This window comes from Olea europaea, chromosome 11 (genome assembly GCF_002742605.1).
Source record: "Olea europaea var. sylvestris chromosome 11, O_europaea_v1, whole genome shotgun sequence".
Classification (NCBI taxonomy): Eukaryota; Viridiplantae; Streptophyta; class Magnoliopsida; order Lamiales; family Oleaceae; genus Olea; species Olea europaea.
Genome location: NC_036247.1, coordinates 13,922,540 through 13,946,644, shown reverse-complemented (window position 1 = coordinate 13,946,644; position 24,105 = coordinate 13,922,540). Strand labels below are relative to the sequence as shown.

The 24,105-nt window shown below is 32.8% G+C and overlaps 3 protein-coding genes across 4 annotated transcripts; all 3 read right to left on the bottom strand.

The window, feature by feature from the left end:
- Positions 1-482: 482 nt before the first annotated feature.
- LOC111403495 (SRSF protein kinase 2-like) lies at positions 483-4,384 on the bottom strand. The gene is made up of 4 exons (XM_023032022.1): positions 4,046-4,384; positions 2,827-3,804; positions 1,301-1,348; positions 483-1,118 (listed from the first exon to the last, which is right to left on the bottom strand). Exons 1-4 carry the CDS (start codon positions 4,265-4,267, stop codon positions 774-776), a joined length of 1,593 nt encoding a protein of 530 aa, XP_022887790.1. The 5' UTR covers positions 4,268-4,384; the 3' UTR covers positions 483-773.
- Positions 4,385-15,321: 10,937 nt separating this feature from the next.
- Positions 15,322-16,804, bottom strand: LOC111404495 (aspartic proteinase-like protein 2). Its single transcript, XM_023033291.1, has 3 exons — positions 16,684-16,804; positions 16,163-16,234; positions 15,322-15,722 (listed from the first exon to the last, which is right to left on the bottom strand). The coding sequence occupies exons 1-3, from the start codon at positions 16,802-16,804 to the stop codon at positions 15,547-15,549; spliced, it is 369 nt and encodes a 122-aa protein (XP_022889059.1). The 3' UTR covers positions 15,322-15,546.
- On the bottom strand, positions 16,791-18,011 carry LOC111403494 (aspartic proteinase-like protein 2). Of its 2 annotated transcripts, none has more exons than XM_023032020.1 (3): positions 17,571-18,003; positions 17,184-17,313; positions 16,791-17,067 (listed from the first exon to the last, which is right to left on the bottom strand). In XM_023032020.1, the coding sequence occupies exons 1-3, from the start codon at positions 17,831-17,833 to the stop codon at positions 16,816-16,818; spliced, it is 645 nt and encodes a 214-aa protein (XP_022887788.1). In that variant the 5' UTR covers positions 17,834-18,003; the 3' UTR covers positions 16,791-16,815. The 2 variants fall into 2 exon arrangements, with proteins under 2 accessions (XP_022887788.1, XP_022887789.1); XM_023032021.1 differs by having other exon boundaries at positions 16,825-17,006; positions 17,571-18,011.
- Between the last annotated feature and the right edge of the window lie 6,094 nt (positions 18,012-24,105).

The following is a 24,105-nucleotide window of genomic DNA, read 5'->3' as shown; positions in this document are numbered from 1 at the left end:
CCCTTGGAGGCATGTTGTTTTTCATTTCCAATTGTGAACTTCATCGCCAATAAAAGAACACCCCTTTTTGAGACTCTGTCTCAAGAGGTTTGTCTCTTACACAATCGTCTGATCCTTTTTAATTGTTAGCGACTTAACCCGCGCGAAACAATTGGTATTATAAAATATCAAAAGAGTGCATGTATTCTATTTTGCGTCTCCTGAAACCAAATAATTCTTCTTAACACCACCTGTTAATTTGTAATAAAGATTTGGTTGAAATACTAAAGAGGTGTTTGGCACATTGGATTATTAAAGACATTCTTTTTTTATAATCTCATTTTCAGTTATATTCAATACAGTCAAATATATTGGGGTCGGTTTACTTGAATATTTTTTCACCGCTCCTTTCCATTCTTGCTAAATGCCTTGAGTGCTAATCAGAAAGACAAATATGAACATTGCAAAAAGACATACACAATAGGATCCACTGAGGACTGGTAGAAGCAACACTCGGGCATGCCACTGGATTGTACAATAAAGTGTTGTTGGACAAAGATGCCTACACGTCACATATATTCTTCCCCCTCCATTCTCATACCAAAGTTGGATATCTCAAAGAATTAAAAAGAAGCGTCCCCCATTGTGACTGGGAAAAAGTTAATAGCAATTCAACAAAGATTTGTGGAAAAGGGGAAGTATAAAACACAATTATAGACAACACCAGATTATATTAATTATGACTGTTTTGTAGGGTATAGTACAGATTGAGAATCTTTGACAGGTTTTGTTGGTCAGCCAATTGACATGTTTCCCACTCTGACCTCCATCGCCTCCCTCTCGTCCTCCTCTCTCTGCTTGTCTGAGTAACCATTTTCTAGTGACGTACAAGGGGTGAGTCGTCGAGGGCCTATACTGATCCATGGATGGTTAAGACATTGTGCTGCAGTCGGTCTTTTCTCAGGAACAAAATCAAGCATCTGAACGAGGAAGTCAGACAGATCATTTGCATCTTGCTCGCTGAGCTCATATTTTTCCACAAGCACCTTATTGAGAGGCCAAAATCGTAATCGACGGATATGTCTCAAATCTCCGTATCTATTAAAGAATTCCCGTGAGTAGCGCCCACCTAAGGCAATCTGCAGAAAGTTTGTGTAAGCATTGGAAAAATTACTTCTTGAGTATATAAAATAGCAAGCTTCATAAATTAATTCAACACAAAAATCAAAATTGATGGTTTTAGGCTTTTAGTTGGCTACAATAACAGAAAGGAAACAAATTGTCCCAATTTTCTTCACAAACAACAAACAAAAATTCTCACCTTGCGTGGCATCATCCCGAGAAGCTCCATCATCAGGGCCAAATGATCCTTCAAATGAAAAAGGAACTAATTAATAGCAAAACCAATCAATTTAATAAGAAAACAATATATGTGACTTAAGAATTTGAACTACATGCTACGAAAATGCATCTTATGTTCAGATGGCTAATATAAATGGTTATAAATAAAAATACATGCCAAAGAAAACCAGAAACTTAGCAACCAGGAAGAAACTCACAAGTCACTGATGAGCCAAGCCAACAAAAAATAAATCGCACTAACTCAACATTAATAAGCATGTTTGGGAGTTGTTTGTAATTAGTTTAAATTATAAACAGATAGAAATGAATTATGGTTGAAAAGGTAGTAGTATTTGTGGGTCCCATGAAACTTGTGGATAAAAGACCAATTATAAACAGTTTATAAACATTAGCCAAACATGGACTAAGTATCTAACATAAGAAGGCAGCCGTTCAGATGACGTTATATAGATATATTTTTGCAAATTGATATCATCCGTCACTTAAAAATGAAGTAATTATGTCTAAGTACACTATGAAAACAGAATCAAGGAATTTACAAAAAAGGACAACAGAGATAACCCAATAGGTGAATAGAAATGCACGAGTAAAATATCCATATACTTCACCACATAGATGTCAACACATACAAAAATTTCACACAGCAACATATCAAGAACCAGTCATATTGAAATGCCATATAGAAAAGCAATTTATCAATCAAGATCTTCCTATTACAGCAAGTCTTTATTTAGAAAGAAACAATGACGTCATGACTCAGAAACTGGAATGTAACACCTAAACACCTTATATTGTCACTTTATTTTCTGAATCTTCCAAATTTTGACTTGTGATGTTCACGCTCAGATACACAAGATGAGGAAGGTAGAACAAAAAGAATCTAAATTTGAAAATTTTACACCTATTCAAATTCAAACAATCACTTAAGTTACTTAATGACTTCTGATACCCACCTAAAAACTGCAATTTCCTCTGGGTGAAATCACTTGATGGCATTTCAAACATGCACAACAAACAAAGGATTGCATGACTTGTAAAAGATGCTCAATCAAACGACTATCAGTGCCAGCACCAGAGCTGTTTGCTTCAAGGCAGTACTAAATTTATAACGAGTGTTAAGTCCTACTCCAAGTAAAGGCAAACATGAAATGCCACTAAATTTTTTGCAAAAGTACGGCAACAGTCCAGTCAGCGTGATACATAAAAAAGTTTTATAACACAAGAAAACAGCGCTACAAGCACTTAGTAACGAAATGACCAGAACCAGACTGCCAGAGAAAACGAAAATATAAAATCAGAGATGACCGACTAAGCAGCTTAGCAGAACAGTGTTTTCGCTCATTCATGTATAACACCTACTTGCTCTATTCATATACGTTTATAATTGCATTTATTGGATCCTGTGGTCAATAATTAAAAACTTAGTTTATTAATCCTGTAAGTCTCAAATTCCAAAAACATTCTAGTAAAGAGAGGTGCCCGTACCTCATCACGGTCATAGTTGTCGCTGCTGTGAGGATCGAAAAGAACATCTCCTGTAGCCAGCTCAAAGCAAATGCATGCAAATGACCATATATCAGCTGATGTGGAGTACTTAGAACCGAGGATAACCTCAGGACACCTGTACTGCCTTGTCTGAATGTCAGTTGTGAATTGTTTATATGTCCAGCAAGCATTTCCAAAATCGACCAATTTGCACTTTAGGTCAACTTCAGCCAATAGCTTCTGCCTTGTTAAACAGCTGCCTCCCTTATGCACTTTAGTCCCTTTGCCTGCATCCTTCACACCAACAGAGCTGTCCAATTTATCTTCTGCAGCTGAAATATTTGTTAGATCTTCAGTGGACTCACTGTTTAATTTGCCATTGTGATGAGAATCTTGAGGACTATTTGCCTCACTATCAAGCTCAGCTTCCTCTCCCAACTCCCCACACCTCTCAGCTGCTCGCTTGGACTTTCTCCGGATTTTCTTTTTCTGATTCTTGGTCAGGTCAGCATTTGAACACACAGCATTTTTGGAAGATCCAGACTCCGGCACAGCCTTGCCTTTGCTCGAGGGGAGAATAAGAGGTGCACCTGACTTCCTAGGATCTTTAGCTGGATCAATCATAGACAGAAGTAATATGTTCTCTGGCTTCAAATCTGTGTGTATGATTGATAGCTGATGATGCAAATAATCCAACCCTACTAAAATATGGAAGTAAATTTCTTTGACCATGGGAATAGGCAATCCTCTATATTCTGAATACTTAATTAGGGTCAAAAGATTGTCGCCCAAGTACTCAAAAACCATACAAACATGCTGTCCATTTGGTCCTGTATGCTTAAAGTTATCCAATAGCTTCACAACACATTTCTTGTCTTCTGTATCTCCCTCGGCAATCTGTTTTAATATAGCGATCTCGTCCATTGCTGCTTCTGTGTAGTGCTGTGCACTCTTTTGAATTTTTAGTGCTACATACCTCTTATCACCCAAATATTTAACACAAAAGAAAATCACAATCAGTCAAACTATAATTAGGTCCAAAACTTAATTAAACAATGCATTTTATAAACTCTCTCTCTCTCTCTCTTCATTGCGTCTACCCACATGTCCTAGAATAATATTAGTTCAAAAGAGAAAACATAACTCCACAAGACAACAGAAAATGCACAACAAGAACAGTAAAGATTTCCAAATTAGGTAGATGAATCGAGAAATGTACAGATTTTAGGGTGTCCCAAGCGAGCCAGACGGTGGAGAAATGGCCCCAGCCGAGCTTGCTCTGAACAACATATCGGCCGTGTTTGAATGTATCACCTATTCGTACAGCGTGGTAGCCTCCGCGCCTGTAGTCCTTTGTCCCCTCGTCCTCCGACGTGTAATTGCTAGTTTCGCTCCAATCGTCTCCGCCACCGTTCCTCTCCTCCACCACCTCTTCCGCCATAGATCTTGTTATTGTAATACTTAAACAAATTTGAAAATTTCGAAAATCCAATTGGAACGCTAGCCCTAAGTGTGTGTTGAGCGTGTTTCTGTTTGGGTGTGTGTGAGAGAGAAGGGTTATTTTATCCTCTCTTTAAAATTTACCAGGTCACGAGATGGTGACTATTCAAATTTAGGTTACGTAAATTAAGAAGTTAAATTAAATTTTAAATCAAAATTAATATTAATTTTAGTTACTTACTTATTTATATTTATGGATTTTTCGATCACATATTTTATCTATCTTTTATCAAAATTTACCAGAAAATTGATTTTTATCAATACCAAACAAGAGCTTAATGTTCTTACAAGTAGGATAGAAGAAAATTATTCATCGATTGGGTGGAGAGATTCTTTGAAATGTGATTTTGAAAAATATGTAGTTAAAAAAATAAGAAATGTTACGAGAAACAATTTTTTCCCCAAGAAATGTGTAGTTAACTACACAAGGGCTGACTTTTTCTGAATGCTGATAAAATGTTTTGGCATAATTAAGGATGTAAATGAATCGAGTTGAGTCAGCTCGTGAACTGAAGTTCATAGCTTGAATAGAAAGGGGTTGAGTTTCTTTTGGGCTTGAGCAAAGTCGAGCCAAACCTCGATTGAGAAAATGAAGCTCGACTCAAGCCTTTTTGAGCATAATTGAGCCTTTTTTCCTGAAATTTTAATTTATTATTATGATTATTTTAAAGTAGCAGTACAACTGCCTATTTTAAAGCCACCGTTTCAAAGGCAATTGTACAACTGCTTTTTCAATCCTTAATTCCAAGATACAAGTCGGCTTGGGCTAGGGCTAACACTTGACAATGATCTTGACATAATGGTTGACTTCTTGTTTTGATTATTAAAAACAAATTGCATTTGATTCTAACAAATTGAATTTAAGTGATTGACAGTGATTATTACAAATTTATGACACGAAAGATCGGGAATTATGCAACCTTGATGCAAAACGATATACACACAAGATTTACGAACAAGGAAATGGAAAACGAGCTTTCAAGCACCAAATTGCATTGGATGAAGAAATTGAAGAAATTAGCTATAGATGCATTTGTATATTCAAGTGTAAAGGTAAAACACTTTAATATTTCGCATCGATTATAGCTCAAACAATTTTTATGCACGGGAATTATCATGACAAACTTTACTTGCACAAAAATCATTTTCAAAAGATAAGTAATTTGATTTTCACAATTAAACCTTTATGAAATTACTTATCTATATGAAATATATAAGAAAACCGTTCAAATACCTTAAAAGATTTCTTCACGAAAAAGGAAAATTTGATGGAAAAATAAAAGGCCCATCAGGATGTCCGGATGGGGCCTTCCGGACGTCCGAATGAGATGTTCAACGGTCATATTTTTTAACCGTTTGGCAAACGGCTAGTTAATCGTCCGGATAACAAGCGAACGTCTGAATCACTTGTCCGGATCTCCTGAATGATGGCTATAAATACCTCTTTTTATACCTCTTTCAAGGTAAGCTTTTTACAACATTAAAGAGAGTTATTTATTAATCATGTCTACCTTGTTTTTCAATCTTTAAGAGATCAAAATATTTATTTGTAGAAAAACTTTTTGAGTGGGTAACTTTTTGAATATTCATATATCTCAATAAAAGTTTTTCACACAGCACTTAAACTATATTTTTTGTGATTTATTGAAGTGTTTTGTGCCTAATTCTCTCTTAATATTTAGTTGTGTTCATACCATTTGTTAAAAGAGAAACCTTTCAATTGTAATTTTGATTTTCTTATGGGTCGAGTTGAGGTCCTGGAAAGCTCAACGTGTAAAAGGATCGGTGCTCTTTAGTTACAAGTCACCGGAAGTATTGTAAGGATTGAATTGCACCATAAGTCCATCAAAGATAGTGAAAAAGGCCTTTCTCGTGACGGAAAGTTGGGTAACGGGGGACGTAGATCGTGATTGGATCGAACCTCCTTATTACATCGTTTGCACTCCCCTTTCCCTTCCTCTTATTATTTTTGTATTGTCTTGATTATTCATAGCTATTTGCTTAAATTTGCGTTTATTTTAGAAAAAGTTTCAAATAACCAATTCACCCCCCCCCCTCTTGGTTAGTTATTCTTGGGCTTTCAATTGGTATCAAAGCTTGGTACTCTTTTTTTTTTTATTCTACAATCTTGAATTATGGCTAACCAAGTTTTTCAAAATAGTGAGGGGCACTCTACAAACCAGCCTCCTTTCTTTAATGGTACACATTATAACTATTGGAAGGCTAGGATGATGATTTATGTTCAATATATTGATTATAATATTTGGGAAGTTATAGAATATGGTCCATATGCTCCTACTAAAACTATTAACGTAGACGGTAGATCGGACCAAACTCTCCCCAAATCTAGAGAAGAATACGATGATGAAGATAAGAGAAAACTATCATTACATGTCAAAGCTAAAAATCTACTTTATTGTGCACTTGATAAAAATGAATTTAATCGAATTAGTACATGTGATTTGGCATATGATATTTGGCATGCTCTTGAAGTTACTCATGTTGACACAAGTAAAGTTAAGGAAACAAAGATAAATATGCTAGTTAAAGAATTTGAAAATTTCTTTATGAAACAAAATGAACCTATTATTGACATGATTACTCGTTTTACCGATATTGAAAATGGCCTTAAATGTTTTGATCGTAAATTTACTAACGGTGAACTTGTGAGTAAAATGCTTAAGTCCTTATAAAAGGAATGGAGTCCATTGAGGATGTTGATTGAGAATACTAAGGATGTAAATACATATCATTTGGAGGAGCTCTACGGCACATTAATGACCCATGAGCTAAACAATGTCGAGGTTAAGGAGAAAACGAGAAAAAGCAAGGAGGAATCAAAGGAGCCTCCTAAAAGACAAATTGCGTTAAACCGGCAATTGAAGAAGGAATATCAAATGAAAATATGAGCGATGAAAAACTTGATGATTTAGTTCTTCTTGTCAAAAAATTGAGAGGTTTTCGTAATAATCGAAGATTCCAAAAGAAAGAAGAAAAAGTAGAAGATAGGAACAAAAAGATTATTTGCTACGATTGTGACAAGTCGGGTCACAAGAGAACCGAGTGTCCAAACAAAAAGAAAAATTTTAAGAAAAATGCACTCCAAACCACATGGGATGATAGCGACGACAAAATACAAAATGGGAATGATAATCAAGATGAAGTGACAAATATGTGTTTCATGACAATCGAAGACAAGATATGTTCTTATAATGAACTTTCAATTTCTTATGATGAAATACTTGAAAATTTTGAAAAACTTGCTTTAAGTCACTCTATTTTTAAAAAGAAAAATTTTATTTTGAATGAAGAAATTAAGAAAATCTCCAAAAAGCAAAAAGTGAGTTTTGATCATGACCTTTTGATAAAAGAAAACATCTATTTAAAAGAAAAGGTTAATGATTTAACACAAATTATCCATAAGTTTACCGAAGGAAGAAAAATTTTGATTTAATGCTCGATAGTCAAAAGTGTGTTTTTGATAAAGGAGGAATTGGATATAAACCCTCTCTAAAACAAAAATCACTCAAAAATATGTTTGTTAAGGCTTCAAATATTTCATGTAACTTTTGTAATAAAAATGGACATATTGCTTTTAATTGTATAACTAAAAAGAAATTATTCTTTGAGAACAAATACAAATGGATACAGGAATCCACAAAAACTAACTATCAAGGACCCAAATTTGTGTGGGTACCAAAAGTCGAAACTTAATTTGTCTTTGTAGGTACCAAAGAAATAAAAAGTAAATGGTTATTGGATAGTGGATGCTCGAAGCATATGACCGGCGAACGATCATTATTATCAAATTTTCAAGAGAATGATGGAGGTCATGTGACTTTTGGAGATAATGTTAAAGGTAAAATAATCGGCATTGAAAACATTGGTAACCACTCATCCCCCTCTATCGAAAATGTTTTACTCGTTGATAATCTTAAACATAATTTGCTAAACATTAGTCAATTATGTGACAAAGATTATAACATAAAATTCGATTCTTTCAAATGCCTTATTAAGGATGCTACATCGAAAGAGGTAATTTTTATAGGAAGTCGAAGTAAAGATATTTATATTTTAAATATTGAATTGGAAAATAACGAAAAATGTTTACTTAGTTTGAAAGAAGAATCATGGTTATGGTATAGAAGACTTGGACATGTAAACATGGATCTTCTTTCAAAAATTTCAAAAATTTGTTTTGTAAAAGTTTTACCAAATTTGAAATTTGAAAAAGACAAAATTTGTGATACTTGTCAATTTGGAAAACAAGTAAAAAACTCTTTCAAACCAAAACTTTGTACTTCAACCACAAAACCATTATAACTTCTCCATATGGATCTTTTTGGCCCCTCTAGGACGGCTAGCTTACGAGGTAAACATTATGCTTTTGTTATTGTGGACGATTTTTCAAGATTTACTTGGGTTATATTTTTAAACTTAAAAGAAGAAGCCTTGAAAACTTTTAAAGATTTTTGTAAGAAAGTTGAAAATGAAAAGGGCTATTCTATTACAACTATTAGAAGTGACCATGGTGGAAAATTTGATAATGTTGGGTTTGATGATTTTTGTAAAGAACATGGATATGAACATAATTTTTCGGCTCCTAGAACACTTCAACAAAATGGCGTAGTAGAAAGTAAGAATCGTACATTACAAGAAATGGCTCAAACTATGTTAAATGAAAAGAACTTGCCTAAATCTTTTTGGGCCGAAGCCGTTAATACCGCTTGCTACATTATCAATAGAGTATTAATAAGCAAAAGGAAAACTAAAACTAAAACTCCTTATGAACTTTGGAAAAATAGAATTCCAAATATTAGTTATTTCAAAGTTTTTGGATGTAAATGTTTAATTTTAAATACAAAAGACAATTTGGAGAAATTCGGCTCCAAATCCGATGTTGAAATTTTCTTAGGATATTCATCGACTAGCAAAGCATACAGAATTTTTAACAAACGAACTCTAGTTGTAGAAGAATCCATGCATGTTACCTTTGATGAAACTAACTCATTTGATCGGGAAAAAGGTAGTAATGACGATGTAGGTTTGGAAGCTCTTTTCGAACAAATGAACATTTAAGACCAAAATAAGGAGACTCCAAATGAAGACATAGAAAAATCCAATGCTCAAAAAAATGAAGCATGACAAACCGGAGAACAAAGTGATCCCTCATTACAAAAAGGATGGAGGTTTGTTCCAGCTCATCCCAAAGAGCTAATAATTAGCGATCCATCAAAAGGTATCACTACTAGAACCTCTTACAAAAATTATTTTGGTAGTTGTGCATTTATTTCTCAAATTGAATCTAAGAATTTCAAAGAAGCTGAGTTTGATGAGTTTTGGATTCTAGCAATGCAACAAGAATTAAATCAATTTGAAAGAAACCATGTTTGGGACTTAGTCACTAGACCAAACAATCAAACCGTTATTGGAACAAAATAGATTTTTAAAAATAAAAGAGATGAAAATGAAATAATTGTGCGTAACAAGGCTAGATTAGTGGCCCAATGTTACAATCAAGAAAAATGTATTGATTTTGAAGAAACATTTGCACTAGTAGCAAGATTAGAATCCATCCGTATACTTCTCGCATTTGCATGTTACAAAGATTTTACACTTTATCAAATGGATGTTAAAAGTACTTTTTTAAATGGCTTCATTCAAGAAAAAGTTTTTGTTGATCAACCTCCCGATTTTAAAGATCACAAGTATTTGGATCATGTATTTAAATTTCAAAAGCTCTTTACGGGTTGAAACAAGCTCCTAGAGTTTAGTACGAACGATTGAGTAAATTTCTTCTCTCAAATGGTTTTTCAATTGGAAAAGCGGATACTAAATTTTTATAAAAACTCATAAAGATGATATGCTCATTGTTCAAATTTATGTTGACGATATTATTTTTGGTGCTACAAATATACATCTTTGTGAAGAATTTTCAAAATGTATGAGTAATGAATTTGAAATAAGTATGATGGGTGAGTTTAAAATTTTTCTTGGCCTTCAAATTAAACAAATGAAAGAAGGAATTTCCATAAATCAAAATAAATACATATTAGACATGCTTAAGAAATTTGACATGCATGACATCAAGCCTATGAACACACCAATTAGCACATTTCTAAAGCTTGATAAGGATGAGCAAGGTATTTTCGTGGATGTCACAAAATATCGAGGTATGATCGGATCCCTTCTATATTTAACTACTAGTAGACCCGATATTATGTTTAGTGTTTGCCTATGTGCTGCTTTCAATCTAATCCTAAGGAATCACACTTAAAGGCCGTAAAAAAAAATATTTCGTTATCTAAGAGGTATGAGTACTTTAGGACTTTGGTATCCAAAAGGCAGTCATATTGACTTAATTAATTATTCAGATGCCGATTGGGCCAGATGTAATGTTGATCGTAAAAGCACAAGTGAAAATTGTTAATTTCTAGGCTTTGCACTTATATCTTGGTCTAGTATGAAACAAAATTCCGTTGTACTATCCACCGTCGAGGCGGAATATAACTCGGCCGCTAGTTGTTGTGCACAAACACTTTGGATGAAACAAACTCTATGTGACTATCATTTGTCTTATGTTCATGTGCCTATTCTATGTTATAATACCAGTGCCATAAATTTGTCTAAAAATTCCGTCTTGCATTCACGAACTAAGCATATTGAGATTCGACATCATTTTCTTCGTGATCATGTCCAAAAAGGAGATATTATATTAGAATTTATAAAAATCGATAATCAGTTGACCGATATTTTTACCAAACCTCTAGCATATGAACGTTTTTCAATTATTCGAAGAGGATTGAGGATTATTGATGAAAATGAAGTAAACTTAGTTTTAGTTTCTTTCATTATTTTTTTATTATTTTATTTTATTTTATTATTTATTTAAAAAAAATCATCCGGACAAGCAAAAGCTGTATGGATTATACTGTCCGGATTGGCAGAAACTGAAGGTCGCTGTCATCTGGACGTCCGGACCGTCTGTACAGTTTTTTTTAAAAACACAGATTCATCCCTTTTTCATCCATTTCTTCATCCTCCTTGCCCAAAATCTCTCTGCAAATCCACCGAGTTTTATGCTAGATTTCCTCCTTCGCCCCCACCTTCGACCCCTTAGTTTATTTTCTTGCCTACTATTATTCTCATGTTAGATGTTATTTATTGCTTTTTTATATTTTGGATGGTTGACTTCTTAAATGCTATTTGACCTATTATGTCTTTTTGCTTATGTCAAAAGGGGGAAGATGAGCAAATTATTATGCTATATAGGAACAATATGGTAAGGGAAAATGTTATTAAATGTTATATGCATGTCGATAGGGGGAATATTACTTGCAATATACAAAATTATGCTCCTGATTATTTGATATCAATTCAATTTGTTCAATATTTATTTTGCAAAAATCATCTCGTTTGTCATAATCAAAAAGGGGGAAATTGTTGACCTAATGGTTGACTTCTTGTTTTGATTATTACAAACAAATTGCATTTGATTCTAACAAATTGAATTTAAGTGATTTAAAGTTATTATTGCAAATTTATGACACGAAAGATCGGGAATCATGCAACCTTGACGCAAAACGATATATACACAAGATTTACGAACAAGGAAATGGAAAATGAGCTTTCACGCACCAAATTGCATTGGATGAAGAAATTGAAGACATTAGCTATAGATGCATTTCTATATTCAAGTATAAAGGTAAAACACTTTAATATTTCATATCGATTATAGCTCAAACAATTTTTATGCACGGGAATTATCATGACAAACTTTACTTGCATAAAAATCATTTTCAAAAGATAAGTAATTTGATTTTCACAATTAAACCTTTATGAAATTACTTATCTATATGAAGTATATAAGAAAACCGTTCAAATACCTTAAAGGAATTTTTCACGAAAAAAAAAATTTTGATGGGAAAATAAAAGGCCCATCCGGACGTCCGGATGAAATGTCCAACGATCACATTTTTTAACTGTTTGGCAAACGGCTAGTTAATCGTCCGGATAACAAGCGAACGTCTAAATTACTTGTCCGGATCTCCTGATTGATGGCTATAAATACCTCTTTTTATACCTCTTTCAAGGTAAGCTTTTTACAACATTAAAGAGAGTTATTTGTTGATCTTGTCTACCTTGTTTTTCAGTTTTTAAGAGATCAAAATATTTATTTGTTGAAAAACTTTTTGAGTGGGTAACTTTTTGAAAATTCATATATCTCAATAAAAGTTTTTCACACAACACTTAAACTATATTTTTTGTGATTTATTGAAGTGTTTTGTGCCTAATTCTCTCTTAATATTTAGTTGTGTTCATACCATTTGTTAAGAGAGAAACCTTTCAATTGTAACTTTGATTTTCTTGTGGGTCGAGTTGAGGTCCCGGAAAGCTCAACGAGTAAAAGGATCGGTGCTCCTTAGTTACAAGTCACCGGAAGCATTGTAAGGGTTGAATTGCACCATAAGTCAATCAAAAATAGTGAAAAGGGCCATGCTCGTGATGGAGAGCTTGGTAACGGGAGACGTAGACCGTGATTGGATCGAACCTCCTTATTACATCGTTTGCACTCCCCTTTCCCTTCCTCTTATTATTTTTGTGTTGTCTTGATTATTCATAGCTATTTGCTTAAATTTGCGTTTATTTTAGAAAAAGTTTCAAATAACCAATTCACCCCCCTCTTAGTTAGTTATTCTTGGACTTTCAAATGAGGCTTGGTCCTAGCCTCGGCTCAATTCCAACAAGTCGCAAGTCAAGCCGACTCGAGCTGAACTGCAAGCCACTCGAGCCAACGAATCGAATTGACATTCCTAGGCATGATATTTGATAGATTAAACGTCATATAAGAAGTACGTTCGAAATATTTGTGAGATATGCATTCTAATTCAATATATGAAATGTAGTATACTAAAAAGGATGATAGCCTATTAAGGGTGAAAATCAACGCTAATTAAATGTTTGGCATATAAGTTAGATTATGGTAGAACAATCTAAGCCTCCAAGATGAGAGAACGTTCAGTAGTTGCAACAAGTTTGATTTAACATGGTTAAAACAAGAATATACTTAGCACCACCAGTTGGGATTATAATATAAATCAATTAAATAGGAATATTCTTTCATTTATTTGACTTTAATTAAACTTATCTAGTAATGTCAATTGGACGGATGTTCTAGCGCATTATTCTTTAAAAAAATAAGTGTCCAAAATATTTGTGAGTTATAATGTTTAATTTATCATTTCAAAAGTATTGTACTACTTTTAAGTTTGGGTAATAGTATGCTATCTTATTTACTCTCAGGTATCAAACTTTCATCCCTTAAGATAAGCTCATAAGCATATTTGAGCTTGTGATCTATGACTCCTTTCTTCACGCAAATGTCTTCATTGCATCAACACATCATAGTTCAGCATAGTGTACCATATAACTCACTCACTGTTCTATTCAATTACAACTATTCTGCATTCCACATAGGGGTGGGCACGGGTCGGTTCAGTTCTTAAGAGAACCGAATCGAACCAAAATTTTCGGGTATCTAGTAAATGGAACCGTGGGATCCAAATATAATTATAGAACCGTTCGGGTTCGGGTTCGGTTCGGTTCGGTTCTGTACTATAATTAAATTTTTTAATATTTACAACAACATTATATAAAAACAACTAATGATACATTCAATGGTTTTGAAATGTTAGAAACTAGTAAACTACTTTGTTCAAATGATTACTACAGTCAAAGTTTCGATCCGCGGAAGTCACAGCTTCGATTGGAGGTCACAGTGTCGGTCGACGATTGTATAGGTTTTGGAATATTAGCGAGGCTGCGAGAGTGAGTACAAGAGTCGAGACAATGTTATGCACTTTAGTGTAGGTGTTTAAGGTTATTTAGTGGATTGAATCTTGTTGGGCTAAGAAATGAAACAATAAAAAAGGTAATTGGGCCAAAAATTAAAAAATTAGAAATGAACAAATTATTGGGTCAAAAATTTGGATTTAGAAATTGTTAATTTGTTTAGAAAAATTAAAATTAAAATAATTTAATTTACTCAATATAAAAAAAAATTAGAAAGATTCGGTTCTTATTCGGTTTTTCGGTTATTGGTCTAGAATCGAGAACCGAACCGTACCCGTCGGTTCTCAATTCAGATACCCGTTCGGGTATTTAATTTGACAAGAACCGTCGGGTTCGGTTCGGGAGATTTGCCCAGCCCTAATTCCACATTCCAATATAACGCAACAGCGAAGGACAACTTGTCCACTCTGTCATGCACGAGTATAAATGCTTACAAATAATGCCTAGCCAAAAACGCTGCAACCACAGCGTGCGCCACAGGAGCATAACTTAGGGAGGGAAGGGACAGCGGATCTTGGAAGAAGGAAGCAGAGTCATTTGGCGAAAATAGAAGGATTTTATGTATTCGGGAATGTCCAGTGGAGTAAAGTGTATAAATTATTTCAAATAGAGGGCTGGGAGTTGCTTTCAAGAAAAGCGTACTTATTCTTGCGCAGTTAGCTGTGCTAGTTTTTACCTTACCCTTTCAAATTTTTATACTTCTCTTTTAGTCAATTGATTAACTTGAAAGTTTATGGTCTTTTTTTTTTTTTTTACTATAAAGTTATTTATTTGTTCATCGACCTCAAATAAGTAATTACAGACATACAAAATGTGGCTACAAAGAAAATTTAAAATTTCAGTTCAGACCTTGTCACAATCCAATTACAAAAGGAAATTCAATTTATGAAAATATTATATGGTCGCTTGAAGATGCATGTCGAATATATGAAAAAAAAAAGTGCATTTTTTGAACTCAACAGTGGATAGAACTCAACGAAATTTTAGTCTCATTTTCTTCTCTTAATATTGAATACCATTCAATCATAACGTGCGAAACATGCTTGAGTTGCAGTTCAATTGTTCAAACAAAATCAATAACAGAAACAGATAGAAACTGGGTTCTAACCAAATTTATACTATACCATAGAGAGCAAAAGTCACATTAATCGAGGGTAAAATAAATTACTTATGTATAAATAAAATACTGTATTCCTGTATGAAATTTAAGGTTAATCCAGTTCCCGGACGGTAATTCTACAATAATCAACAAATTAGAGCAGCTTGAAACTGCAATCTAACATACAACATAAGACTTACCGATTGCAGCGAACATCTCCTCGGACCAGAAACTATATAGTAAGAAATATAAAATTCCTCCTCTAAATGTTACAAAATGTAAATATGCCACCAAAGACTTAATACATGCAATGAGAAAGCTAGGACAATAGTTGGTATCATCTCATAGTAATCAAGACGCGATGAACTGTTGTCAATTTGTCCCGCGTTGAAAAATTCAGTTTTGCCATTGCTGGTGCTTGTAGAGACATGCACGGAAGATGAACCTATATGGGAGGAATTTAAATGTGTTAAGTTAGACGATGGATCAAGACTTTAATAAAGAGACATGAACTATCTATACAATTAAAAGTCACAAGTTCTTTTGCTAGAATTTCCATATGTTTGGCTAGGGGAGGCATTGGTCAAGCTGAGTCTAGCCGGCTAAGCTCTAAGGACGAGCTGGCTCATGAATAAAAATCGAGCTCATCTCCGTCCATGGCTAGTTTCAGTACGAGCCTGAGTGGCCCATGGGTCAAGACTAGGAAGAGCCAAGCCCATGAGCCATCGAGCTGCTCGCCCGTTTGCCACCCCTATATTTGACAATCAAATACACAAATAATAGCATTTTACAAAGCATCTAAGAAATCAACATGCAAATGAAACACGAGAATAAATGTGTATCAATAATTATATATTGTTAAAAAAAGTAGTAGTAAAAACTTACAATTATAATTGGCCCATCCAATCCGTTGACTGGCCAAATCGTATACAACAATTTTATCTTTTAGGACAAGGTCTACAAAGAAATAAAAATTATGGATTAATGGAAAACAACATGCATAAGCACATTTCCGACATAGTTACTACTAATCATATGAAAATCCCATTTGAATGACGAAAAACACCGTAGCATTAGACGAAGAATTATGCTACGCGTAATTAAAACCAAAAACTAAGTTGGGTGCCACTCTTATAAAGTAACAAAGAATTAATTTAGATTCATCTCTACTTGAGAAAAACGATACCAGTAATTTTGCTACATAAGTTAAATGTAAATTAATATTTGTTGTTAACACGACTAATGAGAATGCACATACACATTTATTAGATTTATAAATAGTGTGGGCAAGACATATGAATAGATAGAAAGAAGTACATCAATGGTAATACTATGAGATTCTATTTTATTTTATATTCAGAAACTGATTCTATTAGCTGATACTTTAATTTCCCCGTAAGCCATACCTCCTAAAATCGTAATCCCTTGACCCTGAAGTTTCTGAAAACCAATGCACCATACTGCAGCACCACTCTGAACGATCAAAGACGTAGGCCAGATGAAATATACTGTATATATAATTATCATTCATCATTAACTCACCCAAAAATAATAGGCGCTGAAGAATTCGAGGCCAGCGAATTCCCAATGATTGTGTCAAAATACATCAAGTCTGATGCATAAAAACCCGAAGCCCCACTGCCATCACCGTACTGGAACCTATAACCGCACTGGTTTTGACTAGAACACAATGAATCCGAAGACTGTGTTCCCAAATCACATCTTCGATCTGAACAGGAGATCAACGAAGCCGTCGATGAGCTCGTGGGATCAAAGAACTCAAGTTGAATCTGTTAAAATGCAATAAAATCCTACTAAAGAAATGTCATCCAATAACTCTACGACATAATTGGAAGGGGAAATTAAAATGAAAATGAAGATTTTCACACAATAACAATGAATTTACTTGAAGTCCACTGGATGTTGGGCAGCCATTACAGGAGTTGCAACTGACCCACAAAACATCACTTCCAGTATCAATCTGTACATAGAATTCTTTTGGAGGAGTCCCCAGTTTAACTTTTGTATAATATAGCCTTGAAAGCAAGATCCAAAAGCTCAAATAAGTACCAATTTGGTCATAATGTAAAATTTGAGACCCAAATATACAAATTACTTTATATATTTCCAAACATACAAATATATGCTAGCCAAGAAGCCATCAAATTTCTCTCTTTCTTGTTTTTCGGGATAATTTCAGTACAATTTATTGCTGTATATTCAATTAATTCGTGTATACATATACGCACACATACACCTATAGCGATATATATTATGGTGAGAGAAATTATACCCAACAATAAAAGGATCGTAGGTTCCTTCAACTTGGAAATCAACCACCCCCGTCAGCTGTTGCTGCAAGAATCTAACATGTCTGACTCGGTCACGGTCCCTGAGTTGACTCATCTCCACTCCGTTATGACTCGTCCTTTCTAGAGTCAACGTCAAGCTCTTCCCTTCACCACCAAACACCGCCGCATCCGGTAAGACCTCCATTGCCACCGCCACCGCCACCGCCACCGTCACAAAAACCAGCAGAATGCTCGCTGGCGGCATTTCTCTAAATTTCTTAACCTCCCTGTACTTTTACTCTAAGCAATACAACGGCTATATACTTGATTATGTGTGCATATTAAATATTTATAACATGTGAATTTGTGTGAAAATTTAGAGAGAGAGAGAAGTGAGACGAGGAATATAACAAAAGTTTCAGTTCAACGATCTTTGTAGTCTGTTATACACATTACACACACAGAGATGTACTTAGATGTTTGTACGTTGAGAAAAAAAGAGTTGTACCTTTGTCTGGCGGGTAAAAACTGGACCTATTACTGATGTGAACGTGTGGACTCTCCGTTTTCTTTGATCCGTAGGCATTTTCCTCTTTAAAATATTCCAAGTTAAAAAAAAAAAAAATTAACTTTGTGAAATATATTAAATCTTGACTTTTTTAAAAAGAAAAATCACAAAATATTATTGGATAACACGATAGAAATATGATATGTGCAATTGGATGGGAAAAAATGAAGTAAACATGAATAGTGTAGTCGAGTTCAATGATTTGGATTAAAATCTGACTTTAATTTAAGTTCAAGTCAAATAATTAATATTAACCATTTTTTTATGGGTTCTATAACTTTTCAACCACACATTCTAAAAATTTATATCACAATTTACTAAAAAAATCTAATTTTATTTCTCACCAAATACTATTATTATATTGTTAGTGTGTTTTGTGATTATTTAATTTTATATGTTGATTTTTTCTATTCATTAGAATTAAAAACTTGACTTGAGCACGTGTTAGACATATCATTATGACTTTTTAAACAATTTTGCACAACTAATTTTTTTTTTCACAAAATGCTAAAATTTACTACTCAATTATCATTACTTGTATGTTCAAAGGCACAGCACAGCACCTATGTGGTGCATTTTTTTATTTTTTATTTTTGACGAAAATCAATCAAAAATACATTTTTAAACAGTGATTTGACATCATTTTAATCACACATTCTTCAATAAAATAATATTACACGCAAATAAAAAACTTTTCCTTATTTTTTAACCACACATTTCTCATCAATACACTATTCAAGAATGTATTATCACCAAAATAATGTGACTCAAACACCCACATTCTTTCATAAAATAATGTTTCAAGTAAATTCAAAATTTTTTATTATTTTTTAACCATATATATTCTCTGAAAAATCATTATTTTAAAATATATTTTTTCTCCATAATCTCATTTTAACGAAACCCAAATAGGGACTTAGCCCCCGTTTGGCTCCCATTAATTTTCATTCCATTACATTTTTATTTTTCTCTCTTCTATTTTCAACCACATAATCTTCCATAAAAAAAATTATGAGTAAATCGAAATTTTTTCTTTATTTTTCAACCATCCATTTTTTATTAAAAAAAAAAAAAAACTGTTGCTCCCATTTCCATTTTCACAAAATGGGCGGCCAAACGGGAGGTTAATAAGATTTGCAATTCGTATCAACTTTTCCATTAAAAATATTCATCAAATTTTAATAAAAAATTATTTTTTAAACTAAATCAGACATGACCTAAATAGTAAAAGACAGTGGACAAAAATGAAACCATGTAAAATGGTTCCAATTTAACGCGTGACTAATCATGAGAACCAATATGTCAACTTGTGCTTTCTTGGTCATAAGTCTTCTTCGAAAATCTTCTTAATGCATAGTTGGCTTTATACTATGAAATCATGGGTCGACCACTCTCAAGAATACACTCTGCAATAGTCTACAGGTCCTACTTAAAGCAATATATCGAAGCAACTCAACTTTCTTCTATTTTTTTACTTATTTTTGAAGATATTTTAAATTCTTAGTCCTATCCAATCCAATCCTTTTGTATATGAGAATACGCGGATGGGTCAACAATATTAACTTCAAAAGTTGACGGAAGAAATAATGAGACTGTTCTTTATATCTATATGTTGAACATTATAATTAATTAATTCTTCAGTTATTAAGAAGATTGAAAGTTCGTTTGATTGTGGTTTTGAAAAATCAAAAGATATTTTTGAAATTAAATAAGTTACTTTTGAATATGTTTGGACAATTTTTTTTAAAAATTTTTTGTTATTATAAAAGTTTTTAGGAAGTTAATATAAACTTAGAAATTTTTTCTATAAAAAACTGAAAATGGACACTTGACATATCAAATACAACGCTTTGAAGAATATACCTTATATAATCATCATTTGCACAACTAAGAATAAATGTTTATGGTTTATGTTTAAGAAGATATTTGTCCAATCTGTAAAAATTATATCAAGCTCCTCCTATACTTTTAGCATCACTCGTTTAACATTGATTACTTCATTTACGATGAGTGGACAAATATCTTCTTGTACTCTTCAATCATCAATTAATAAAATGAAGAATGAGAAGGAACATCATGGTCTCGTCAACGTGATGAGTGAAAATGTACATTGATTGATACTCCAACAACTTAAAATCCATTTACAAGTGATTGTTCGTTTTTTTTTTAAATGCATTTTTTTTATTGCGTAGGTTAAAAGTAGGAAAACTATTAAAAAGTACGAAAATTGATTTATTTTGTTTTTGAAAAATGTGTGTTGAATAAAAGTAATTTTCAAAATCACTTCCACACGAGCACTTAAGGCCTATTTGTAGGGCTTATACATTTGTTTCTACATCTTGCAAAAAAAAAATATTTATTAGAAAGATACTTTAGGCAAACTTTATCTAAAAGCTTTTCAGCTAAAAAAAGTACCTTATAGAAAATCATTCGAACATATTCAAAATTGTTTTTTAGTCTCAGAATTTACTTTTAACTTTTCAAAAGCCTTCTTCAAACATCCTTAGTCATGTATCAAAGATTTGAAATCAGGAACACAAGAGAACATGTCCATCATCACCAGTGTAAGTGGTAATGACTTCTTGATTTATTGTTCCGCCCCACCTCAATTATCACTATCCTATGAACAATGGTAATTATATTCCATTAATCTAATTTTCGAGTGGCAACTTTCATAAAGTTGTTGAGGACAATGTTGAATTTGTTAAGTAGACCGAGTTCTTTTCATTAAGAGTATCTTAATATAATTTAAAGAAGAAAAATGTAAAAGTAATTTAAGAAAAGCAAAGCTCAAAAATAGTAACTTCTACGAGGGAACCACGTCATAAAGCAATAAATGCTAATGCTTAGCCTCTGTTTGAGCCCCATTATATTAAATTTTATTTTTTTCTTTTCTATTTTCAACCACACAATCTTTCATAAAATAATATTACACGTAAATCGAAAATTTTTCATTCTTTTTTAATCACTCATTTTTCAAAAAAACACTATTTCCCCCATTAATTTTTCTACATAATGGGGATCAAACAAGGGCTTAATTTATTGAAGCTTAACATAGTGGATTTCATTAGTTAACTAGCAATATAAATTTCTGTTTTCCTATATAATTATATTAAACAAGAAATGATATCGGCAAGAATCTCAAGACAATTAGCATGTGTTTGGCCCCCATTTTTATCTCATTCTAATTCTTTCTCTCTCTCATATTTTTAACCACACAATCTTCCATAAAATAATACTACACACAAATCAAAAAAATTTCATTCTTTTTCAATCACACATTTTTCAAAAAAATACTATTTCATCCATTAAAATTAGCTAAGAATGGGGGCCAAACACTAAGCCCCTGTTTGATTCCCATTACGTAGGAAATTTAATGGGAGGAATAGTATTTTTTTGAAAAATGAGTGGTTGAAAAAGAATGAAAGGTTTTCGATTTACGTGTAATATTATTTTATGAAAGATTATATGGTTAAAAATAGGAGATAGAAAAATAAAATGTAATAGAATTTAATGTAATGGGGCTCAAATAGGGGCTAAATTACTCAAACAAAAAAAACGTATATTTTACTCGAAGCTGGTGGTTGTCCCCTAATTTGGTAAAAAAGCATTCAAATAATATAAAATAATTATTTAAAAAGTAATTGACCAACAAATCATACTTTAATATTGTTTTGCAGTCTGACAATTCACTTTAGTAGAACTAAGCTCAATTATTTTTACTTTTTTGAGTCTCTTTTAAAAGCATTTGTTTTTCTTTAAAAAAGGGTACACATTTGGAATTTTCTGAAATGTTTATTTATTTATAATATTGGTGCCTTTTGCTTTTTTAAATTCCATGAAGTATCCTGAGCCTTCGACTGTGAGTAGGTGACAAAAGCTTTTTGTGCACACAGCATATGTAGACAAATTTAGGGAATTTTACTCGCTAAAATATCAATTATAATTTTATTAAAAAAGGTTTCTGCTGTCAATTTTGTTTTTGCTTGAGAATAAGAGCGCCTAATGTTAAATCTTCAGTGACAATTACTCTGAACTTGAAAGGTCTCAACTCTCAAACAGCGGCGAAGGGATGTGGGAAAAGTGAGATCACTTGCCCCAATTGAAATAAGAAATTTATATATGGATGACATTTTATTTTATTATTTATTGTTCTTTGTTTTCAGTAATATTATGAGCCTATTTGGAAGTAATTTTTTCCTTCAAAAAATTGATTTTTTGACCGTTAGTTCACTATTTTAGCCGTCATATTTGACTTCTTCTTTCACAGGTGGACCTCAGTTCACTATTTTAGCTGTCATATTTGACTTCTTCTTTCACAGGTGGACCTCACTTTTCTCTTAACGGTCAAAAAATCAATTCTCAAAATCACCCCAAACAGATTCTATATTTTTTGTTAAAGAGGTTTTCGTAGTTAAATTAGGCCATCACTGATTTGGATTCCTAATCCTGCAAGACTGCAACCATTCTCAAGTAGAGCTAGTCTACGGATTGGATTAATGTAAAATTATTGTTTAAAAATTTGCTTTGTCGGACCACCAAATATTGAGCCAAAATTCTTTAGATATTTTCGTAAGTCGCACATTATGCGCATGTTTGACTGTACTTAAATTCCAGCTTTCTAGAAGAATTTGACACTGTTAAATTCAAACTTTCATTAAATCAAGACAAATGGTCCTATTCACATTTGCAACCCCCATTTTGGTTTCCAATCTTGCGCTTGATGTCCAAAAGAAGAATAAACCATTGACTTCAAATGAAAGGTATCCATTTGCCCAATAATTAAGGGTTGTTTCGTCTTTTTGCATGCTTCCAGAACTTGATCGTGTAGCATAACTTGTAAATATTGTGATACACATTTTTTAATTTGGGAGCTCATAATCAATCATCAAAAAAGTAATTTCTCTTCAAATAATGAATTCAAACAGGCATTAAAGTTTTAGAGCCTATTTGGAAGTGATTTTAAAAATTGATTTTTTGATCGTTACAAGAAAAGTGGGGTCAATCTGTGAGAGAAGAAGTCAAATATGATTACTGAAATAATGAAATAATGATCAAAAAATCATTTTTTAGGGAAAAAAATTACTCTCAAATAGGCTCTTAGTTTAATAATTTTTCTAGAGAAACTCACATTTTGTTTTTGCATGAACCAACAGCCTCGTTATGGATCGACTCAAGAAAACTCCTAGGCCATGCAAGGTCGTCTGGTAGCTAGATTATGAGTACCGAACTAATTTGGGACCACTCAATTAAAAAAAAGAAAAAGAAAGAAGAAGAACTGCGTGGATCGAGACTAAACAACAGTGCTCCAAGATAAAGGTACATGTGCAGAATGCTACGAATCTATGATATTTTAGATTTATTGGTTCAGAAATCTTAGATATCAAGTAACTAGAGCACAATATAAAAATAAATTCTAGCCCATCTTTTTTGAATTTTTTTTCTTAGCTATTGTTTGGTCAAAAAGTTAGCTGTGTTAAACATATTTAGGAAGTATTTATAAATAATTTAAATTATAAATACATAAAAATAAATGGTAAATTGTACATGTGGATCCTTGAAATGTGTGTCCCCGTTTGACCCCTATTTTTTGAAAATGAAAATAAAAAAAGACAGTTGTGCTTAAAAGTACTATCCAAGAAAGTTATACCTATTTGTAAATTAATACGTTTACCTACATTTGGACATAGATTTGATGAAATCGAGTGCGTTAAACTCTAAGAAAAAATTATTATAAGTCGATTTTAATTTCAATTTTATCGCATCTTTAAACCTATTCAAAAGAAGCATATGTACCGTCCATAACTTTTTGATACCCTTTTCCTTTTTTCCTATGTGACCATAACTTTTCTCCTTCCATCTCCTATGCTCTTTAACCTTTTGGGCGTGATGCTGAATCAATTATTGTCCATTTTCTTTTTCATCTTCATAATTCACCGTGGGATAGTTAAAATTTAAAATGCATCAAA

Bases quoted from the DNA above. Each gene is read 5' to 3' on its own strand.
- LOC111403495 (XM_023032022.1), bottom strand. From the start codon at position 4,267: ATGGCGGAAGAGGTGGTGGAGGAGAGGAACGGTGGCGGAGACGATTGG. The intron at 3,805-4,045 runs GTACATTTCTCG...TTGGGTGATAAG, and splicing joins CTTGGGACACCCTAAAATCT to AGGTATGTAGCACTAAAAAT. The intron at 1,119-1,300 runs GTGAGAATTTTT...AACTTTCTGCAG, and splicing joins TCGGGATGATGCCACGCAAG to ATTGCCTTAGGTGGGCGCTA.
- LOC111403494 (XM_023032020.1), bottom strand. From the start codon at position 17,833: ATGCCGCCAGCGAGCATTCTGCTGGTTTTTGTGACGGTGGCGGTGGCG. The intron at 17,314-17,570 runs GTATAATTTCTC...CTTGCTTTCAAG, and splicing joins TACGATCCTTTTATTGTTGG to GCTATATTATACAAAAGTTA. The intron at 17,068-17,183 runs GTAAATTCATTG...GCATTTTAACAG, and splicing joins CAACATCCAGTGGACTTCAA to ATTCAACTTGAGTTCTTTGA.
- LOC111404495 (XM_023033291.1), bottom strand. From the start codon at position 16,804: ATGATAATTATATATACAGTATATTTCATCTGGCCTACGTCTTTGATC. The intron at 16,235-16,683 runs GTATGGCTTACG...ATTTCTTTGTAG, and splicing joins AGGGATTACGATTTTAGGAG to ACCTTGTCCTAAAAGATAAA. The intron at 15,723-16,162 runs GTAAGTTTTTAC...CCTCCCATATAG, and splicing joins TGGATGGGCCAATTATAATT to GTTCATCTTCCGTGCATGTC.